The sequence below is a fragment of the Podarcis raffonei genome, chromosome 9 (assembly GCF_027172205.1).
Source record: "Podarcis raffonei isolate rPodRaf1 chromosome 9, rPodRaf1.pri, whole genome shotgun sequence".
NCBI classification, from domain to species: domain Eukaryota; kingdom Metazoa; phylum Chordata; class Lepidosauria; order Squamata; family Lacertidae; genus Podarcis; species Podarcis raffonei.
Window position 1 is genome coordinate 6196496 of NC_070610.1, and position 8529 is coordinate 6205024.

The following is an 8529-nucleotide window of genomic DNA, read 5'->3' on the forward strand; positions in this document are numbered from 1 at the left end:
AGCCGAGGCCAGGGGGCTCAGGACTTAAGCCCCCGCCGTCGGGGCGCAGCTCCTGCGCAGCGAGTGTCGGAGCGCAGCTCCTGCGCAGCGAGTGTCGGAGCGCAGCGACCCGCTTCGCAAAGGGTTCCGAGGAACCGGGCAAAGCAAAGTTTTTCGCTGCGTCCACGTGACCCGAGGGCTGCCGGCCAATCAGAGCCCGAGGAGGCGCTTATAAAGCGAGCCGAAAGCGGTGCTCCGGGGAGCGTGTTCGGAGAGGAGGAGGCGAGTGAAGGCGTCCCATCCGGAGCCAAAGGAGGCATCGGGGGCAAAGCTGGTCTGGACGGAGCGGTGAAGACAGGCTGAAACTTCTGATCGGTGAGCTGAGCACTCCAAGGGGGCTTCTCCTCCTCTTCCAGCCCCAGTGCTTGACCCGGCAAAAGGGCCAGATCTTCCTTGCACGTCTGAATGTGTGCATGCACGCTTGCCTGCTGATGGGAAGGACCTTTTTTCGCCTGTGGCCAATTTACCTTTTCTCCGAGTCGTCTTTCTAGGCAAAACAATTGCTATTAGAACTTTTTGTTTAAGAGGGAGCTGGTTATTCCTAACCCTCAATGATTATATGTTGCACTCACCTTTTTTTTGGCTGCAGAACTGAAATCATAGAATCATAGCATTGTAGAGTTGGAAGGGATCTCAAAGGGTCATGTAGTCTAACGCCCTGGCTGTGTGCGTGTGTAAGGCCTTATTGATTTAGAGGTGGTTTGACAAAAAATGCCCCTGAGCATGCACAGAATGCCTTCTAGATGCCACTCAGAACAAGCCTGGTGGATGCTTCAGATCAGCTGAGAAATACAGGGAAAGGGTAGGTTGCAGTGTGAGCCTGTCTGTGCTGCACCCCTATTTTAAAAAAGACATGCTATGTAATCATTTTTTATGAGAGATTTTTTTTTTAGATGGTGCCTCTCTTCAGGGAATGTGTGAATGGCTTTCCACGTATGCATGATCTGGATGTTCTGTCCTTGCTACAGCCTGCAAGCCTGGTCTTGGGGGAAATCACATTTCCCCAGCACAAAATGAATTGCTGGTGGGAAGATGTGGCTGTTGAAGTTATGAAATTTTGTGCTCTTTTTGTGTGTGTGTCACGGGCACATGTTGGATGGTGACACAACACAGTCTTCAGGTGAGCACCGAAGTCCTCCTTCCCCCTCCCTGGGTCATTTTGAATCCTGGGACATTTTGTTATTCTGTGTGTGCCTCCTCCCAGTGCCTTATGGTTTCCTAGTACTTGTCAGTGCTGAAATAAATAACCTTGCTTGTACACGCACAATATTATTTCTCACCACCGTAAGGCAAGGAGAGATGTGGGGATATAAAAAATGTGGATCAGGGCTTATAGTACTCTTGTGCTGCAATAAAAAGAGATTAAACATATAGAGACATATAGAAAAGCCATCACAGGCTGTTCCCGTTTTAAATACAGAATCATAGAACTGTAGGGTTGGAAGAGGCCCCAAAAGTCATCTCCTCCAATCCCTTGCAATGCAGGAATCACAGCTAAATAAGCCATGACAGATGGCCATCTGACCTCCCTTTAGAAACCTCCAAGGAAGGAGAGTCCACTACCTTCCAGTTTGTTCTGACGTCCAACAGCTCTTGCCTTCAGCAGGTTCTTCCTAAGGTTTAGCTTCAATCTCCTTCCTTGTAATTTAGATCTGTCAGTTCAGGTCCTACCCTCTGGGGCAGCTGAGAATGAGCTTCTCCACCTTCCCATCAGATATATGTAGAACAGAAGCAGATCATGCGTGCCTCCTCTGAGTTTACTTTATTTCATTGCGTTTCTAGCCCACCCTTTTCTCCAAGGACCTCAAGGTGGCACACATGTTCCCCCCCATTTAATCCCTACAACCCCCCTGCGAGGTAGGTTAGGCTGAGGAACAGTGACTGATCCCCAAGGTCATGTTCAGTGAGCTTCAGGGCCAAGTGAGGATTTGAACCCAGATTTCTCAGGTCCTAGTCCAGTGCTAACCCCTGTACCATCCTGGCTCTCAGAGCACAAGTTTAGCTTGAGCTTGGCTCTGGCAATGGGTGTGGGCAGTCTAAGGAGGGGCAGGGTGAGGGTACCCTGCAAAACTTCCTGAGGTTGGTTTCACACCAGTGGGGAATATGGTGCCCTTGAGAAGTTGTTAGGACTCCAGCTGGCTTTGGCCCCAGCCAGCTTGGCCAATGGTCAAGGGTAATGGCAGCCATCTTTCAGCAATGTCTGGAGGGACGCAGGTTCCCTACCCTGCAAAAGAGCCCAGGGCTGCAGTCCTAATGATGCCCCAGGAGAGGAATTATCCTCTGGCCCTCCAGGTGCTTAGAGAATTGCAGCATCGGAAGGTACCCTGAGGGCCATCTAGTCCAGCCCCTGCAGTGCAGGCATCACAACTGAAGCATCCATGACAGATGGCCATCTGTTATTCAGCTTGAAAGTTGAGTTTGGAGGAATTTCAGTCCTGAAAACACTCCTGTTGTCGAAAAGCAAGTTCAACTTCTGCAGTGTTAAGATGGTGCTATAACCATTGGATATTTGGTCCCTGCACTTACTCACAATGCTGTTTCTCTCCCGCTCTTCTCTTTCTCTTTGCTTTTATTAGGACACTTAAATCTAGGAAGATGAAGGCAGTGTTGCTGGGTAGTCAAAGCATTATGTCTCCTTCAGAAATCCTCCTGGCCATTGCGCTTTTCTGCCTGCTCCTGGTTGTCATCAAATCCTTCCGGCAGCAGATCCCTCAGGGGCTGAAGAAGCTCCCGGGGCCGAGGGCATACCCGCTGATTGGCAACGTCCTGGAGCTTCAGAAGAACCCTCACCTGGCCTTGACTCAGATGAGCCAGAGATACGGGGATGTGATGCAGATTCATATCGGCACAAGGCCAGTGCTGGTCCTGAGTGGGCTTGAAACTATCAAGCAAGCCCTGGTGAAGCAAGGAGAAGACTTCTCGGGGCGCCCTGACCTCTACAGCTTCCAGTACATTGGGGATGGCCAGAGCTTGACCTTCGGCAGGGATTCAGGGGAAATGTGGCGAGCACGCAGGAAGCTGGCCCAGAATGCCCTGAAGGCCTTCTCGGCTTCTGCCAACCCAACCTCCTCCACTTGTCTGTTGGAGGAGCATGTCTCCAAAGAGGCAGACTACCTTGTCATGAAGTTCCAGGAACTGATGGATGAGAAAAAGAGCTTTGACCCCTACCGGTACCTGGTGGTCTCTGTGGCCAACGTAATCTGTGCCATGTGCTTTGGAAAGCGTTATAACCATGAAGACCAGGAACTGCTCAGTCTGGTGAACCTGAACAATGAGTTTGGGGCGGCTGCTGCTTCCGGGAACCCGGCAGACTTCATCCCTGTCCTCCAGTATCTTCCCAGCCGTGCCATGAAGGCCTTCAAGGACCTCAACCAGCGCTTCACTGCATTTGTGCTGAAGATAGTTAAGGACCATTACACGAGCTTTGACAAGGTTTGTTTGTGTGTGTGAACCATTCAGTTTGGAAAGTGTCATCCTTGATTTCTGGCATGTATTCCTTGACCGTCACCAACATGGTAGAAGACCGACCAGGGCATTGCAATGACTTGCTTGCCCATAACCTGCTGCAGGGATAGGCGAGAGGGTGCCCTTCACTTGCCATGGTCCAACAACATTTGAACAAGTACCATGCTGCCCACCCAGACTTTAAAAGATTGTATTTCTTGATGGAGCAGTAGCTCTCCACACAGTAGATACACCAGATTGCATGTCACTGTGTGGTTTAACACTTGCAAAGGAAGCTATGTAGTGCCTGGGTAACTGGCCCATGCAGAATAGGAACCACAACATGAAATTTAACCCATATTCTCACATCTGAATTACATCCCATGTATCAGCTATGGAACAGGGTGGTGTCTACAGGGTTGCAGATGGTCTCCCATGCAGGCAGTGTCTAGACCTCGACCTGCTTAGCTTTAGGAAGATTGGTATGCTTTGAAGCAACCTGCAGCCAGGAGAGCTACAATGAGCTCTTGTACTTGTAGCTTATTCTGTAACAGCTCATGGTAGATCATACGCTTTGCTTGCAGAAGGGTCAATCCCTGGCGATCCTAGCAAGAGGATCAGGAAGCAGGTGATGGGAGAGACATCTGCCAGACACCCTGGAAAAGTGCTGACAGAGCAGGCAATAGTGGGCTATTTGTTTATTTTATTTATTAAATTTATATACCAGCCTTCATCCAAGGACCACAGGGCACTTTACAGTAAAAAAAAACAAAACAAAAATACACAACAATCAAAACAACATCCCCCATAGTTTAAAAGACCACAGATTGTTTAATTAGCTAAAGGCCTGTGAGAAGAGGAATGTTTTTGCCTAGTGCCTGAAGGTATGTAGGGAAGATACCAGGTGAGTCTCAATAGACAGGTAGCCTGACCTGATATAAGGGAGTTTTATATGTCTGTCTTCTAACTGACTGGGATTGGCTCTGCAGGAAGAGATGTGAGGACTGGCACGGCAGTTATCTTCTGGATTTGTATTTCAGGAGAACATCCGAGACATTACTGACTCCCTGATCAACCACTGCGAAGATAAAAAACTGGATGAGAATGCAAACATCCTGCTTTCGGATCAGAAGATTGTCAATATCGTCAGCGATCTTTTTGGAGCTGGTAAGAATCTGCTTATCTAGAGAGAACCTTTCAACGGTCTTCTCCCTCCTCCACCTGCCATTGAAGTTATCGTGCACGCTGCTTAGCATAAGAGATTTGCTGGATCAGGCCAAAAGCCTATCTAGTTACAACCATTGGTCATTATCATTTGATACGATGTTCACACCAATTCACCAAATACAAGAACAGTAAACCGGGTGGCCCTGTGGGTTAAACCACAGAGCCTAGGATTTGCCGATCGGAAGGTTGGCGGTTCGAATCCCCACGACAGGGTGAGCTCCCATTGCTCGGTCCCTGCTCCTGCCAACCTAGCAGTTCAAAAGCACGTCAAAGTGCAAGTAGATAAATAGGTACCGCTCTGGTGGGAAGGTAAACGGCGTTTCCGTGCGCTGCTCTGGTTCGCCAGAAGCGGCTTAAGTCATGCTGGCCACATGACCGGGAAGCTGTACGCCGGCTCCCTCAGCCAATAAAGCAAGATGAGCGCCGCAAGCCCAGAGCCGGTCACGACTGGACCTAATGGTCAGGGGTCCCTTTACCTTTTTTTTAAACCGTAGCTTCAGATCTCCGATCCATTTTGTGAAGTAATGCATTGGCTCTCCTGTCTCTGTATCTTAACAACTAATTCAGAGTCTGCATGGTTTTGATACTTCAGTACAGAGAATGGAATCTTGGAATTGGGCTCCAAACAACGTGTTGCATTAATGTTCAATAGTTTTGCACCTGATGCTGAATATTTCTCCACTTGATCCCTGTCTAGGTTTTGACACAGTCACCACTGCTCTCTCCTGGTCCCTCATGTATTTGGTGACATATCCAGAAATCCAGAAGAAAATGCAGGAAGAAATAGGTAAACCCAGGCCCTCCTAATTCAAGCGTTTCAAAACTGTGTTTGCCCAAGGCTAAATTTGAATCCATCTTACTTTCTGCCTCTTTCCGGCAACTGCAGACCAAACCATTGGCAGAGAAAGGAAGCCCAGGCTGTCAGATCGTTCCACGTTGCCCTACACAGAAGCTTTCATCCTGGAAATGTTTAGGCATTCCTCCTTCCTGCCTTTCACCATCCCTCACTGGTAAGGCTCACACAAGGCAGGATTGGCAAGGGAACAGTTCTGGCCTGATATATTTTATTATTATTATTATTATTACTATTTCCCATCTTTCCTCCAAGGAGATCAAGGTGGTGTACATAGTACTCCCTGCTCCATTTTATCCTTGCAATCCTGTACCCACTTACCTGGGACTGGGAATGAAGTTGATAGGATATACTTCCAGACAGGCATGTATAGGATTGTACCATTAGCAGCTGAAAAGATGATCCATCAATAGTGTCAGCTTGTAAATCTGCCCTGTCTCTTAACTTACTGCTTGACTTCCTCCATGTTTGTCTGAAGTCAGCTTTCCTAAATCATCTTACTTTGAATTAAGTTTAATTAATTCCAGAGATACACGCTTTAGGATTGCAGCAATTTTTACATTCAGCCCATGCCACCTTTATCACATAAGAACTAATCACCTGCAGCTTCTTGCGCATGTATAAATTGTGTTCTGGTTTCTCTCCTTGTAGCACAACCAGGGACACAGCACTGAATGGCTTCTACATCCCGAAGGATCTCTGCGTCTTCGTCAACCAGTGGCAAGTCAACCATGATCCGTAAGCATCTCTGGTACCCGCTTTGTAATGCATCGAGTAGAGCTACCTTATTCCAGTTTGCCCCCAAATAAACGGTTTTGATTCTCACGTGCAAAACCCTGCATCCCTAAGATACTTGCCTCTGGATGGAAAGGCTGAGGCTGTAACCCAATGGTGTCAAACCCCAGCCCTCCCAGCCTGGCCCTCTGCACCCCCCACCCGAGTTCTCCCAGGCTGGATCGTGTCATTGTGTGCAGAAACTAGCCTACTTATAAATGTTACATTAATTATTCTTCCTACTTTTGTCCCGGCCATCAGTGGCATGAAGCCCTTAGAAGGCTGTCCAGGAAGAAATACAGCCCACAGGCCAAAAGGAGTGGCTTCCATTCCCCTGCTCTAACTCTTCCCAGTTTTAAGCAGCTGGATTTATTACTGGAGACACAAACCTCATATGAAATGAGAGTCTAACCCAAAGTCTGTTTTGGGAGCCTAATCCAGCCTGCTGGTCAGTTTAATCCGGCCCCTGTGGCAGTTTATTTCTTGGGGTAAACTCCTAAAAAAACCTCAACAATTTCAATCCTAAAAAAAAAAAAAACTCAACAACTTTGGTTGGCCCTTACAGCCCATCACTTCATCAATTCTGGCCCTCTTTGAAAAAAGTTTGGACACCAATGGTTCCCAAAATGGGGGCAGTGGGACTCTAACCCAGTGGTTCCTTGGGGAATTACCTGGGGGGCACCAAGAGGCAAAAGGGGGCACTGGAGGTGTAAATGACAGAATTGGAAAAACTGGCGTCACTGGATCAAGTTCATTTTTGTTGAATTAATGAAACTGAACAGTTTTAATTGTATTTTGAATAAATGTGCAGTTAATTGTTACTGTTCTGAATTTTATTGTGTGGCTTGTGCAAACCACTATTCTGAATAATGCTTTTTGGAGGGTAGGGCAGGGGCCACTGGGGAAGTGTTTCTGGAACCAAGGGGGTGGGGCCCCACAAAAAGTTTGGAAACCGCTGGTCTAAAACACCTGCTCTTTGCCTCTTCAGGAAGCTTTGGCGAGATCCTTCTGCCTTCAACCCAGAACGGTTTCTCACAGCTGACGGGACAGGAGTAAACCGAGCAGAGAGCGAAAAGGTTCTGACATTTGGTCTGGGCAAGAGGAGGTGCATTGGAGAAAACGTTGGCAAGGGCGAAGTCTTCCTTTTCTTGACGACCATCGTTCAGAAGCTGGAGCTGAGTGTGTGCAGCGGGAAGACAGTGGACTTAACCCCTCAGTATGGACTCACAATGAAACACAAGGAGTGTGAGCATTTCCAGATTAGGCAGCGTTTCTAAGAACCAGTGGTGGCATCTGGGAGCAAAGAAAGATTGGGACGACCGGGGAGGAGGGATTCTTACCCTGCCGTATCTGTAGCTTGACTTAGGAGTGGGTTGGTCACCCAGGCTGAACTGTGGATTGAGGCTGTATCAAAATAACAAAAGTGGGCAAATTATATAGGTTGGGTAATGGCATGAGGAACTGTAATCATTTTCATTTAAGTGACTTGAAACAAAGTATGCCCTAGGTGGGCTTGTATGGCATGGAATAACTTCTCCGATTTGACCATAATACTGTGGTGGCTTTGGTCATACACTAAGACTTCAGTGGAAGAGCCTTTCTAGGATGCAGACAAGTAACTGAGAGGTTATCATGCTTGTTGTACAAACATACATTTAAGAGGAAGTGGCTAGGCATGTATGTACCCATCAAATGTTGCTTCCTGAAGGCCTGGTTAAAAAGGGGCAGTGGACTCACACTTTTATAAACCTTTACTACTAACAGAATATTGTAACCAGATAATCACACTTATATATACATACTAATAGCAAACTCAGCTTCATACTGTGGGTCCTTGCATAGCAAAATGGCACCAGCCATGCCTAAGATGAGAAGAACTAGCAAGCTTGGGCTTGGGATCAAGAGTTTGCAAAAATAACACAAACTTTAGGAAAATCCCTGATGAATCCACAGACAGACAAACGAGAACAGTGTCTGATCAGTAGTCACAGAACTTTGACAGCACGTTGAAAAGCTAGGAAGGAGAAACAAAGGGAATATCCTTGAAAATTTCAGGAGTACTTTAAACCGCAACATTTTGTTGCAGTTTACTAAATGCAAGTTGCGCTTCATGAATCATTCTCATATAGTTAAGTATTATGCTGCTGTACACTGAGAAACTCAATAGTAAAGAAATTAAATGTGATGGTGGT

At 47.3% G+C, this 8529-nt stretch overlaps 1 protein-coding gene across 1 annotated transcript; it reads left to right on the forward strand.

The window, feature by feature from the left end:
* Positions 1–217: 217 nt before the first annotated feature.
* On the forward strand, positions 218–7614 carry LOC128421237 (cytochrome P450 1A5). Its single transcript, XM_053403768.1, has 7 exons — positions 218–354; positions 2616–3471; positions 4524–4650; positions 5408–5497; positions 5597–5720; positions 6215–6301; positions 7326–7614. The coding sequence occupies exons 2-7, from the start codon at positions 2635–2637 to the stop codon at positions 7612–7614; spliced, it is 1554 nt and encodes a 517-aa protein (XP_053259743.1). The 5' UTR covers positions 218–354; positions 2616–2634.
* The last annotated feature ends 915 nt before the right edge of the window (positions 7615–8529 follow it).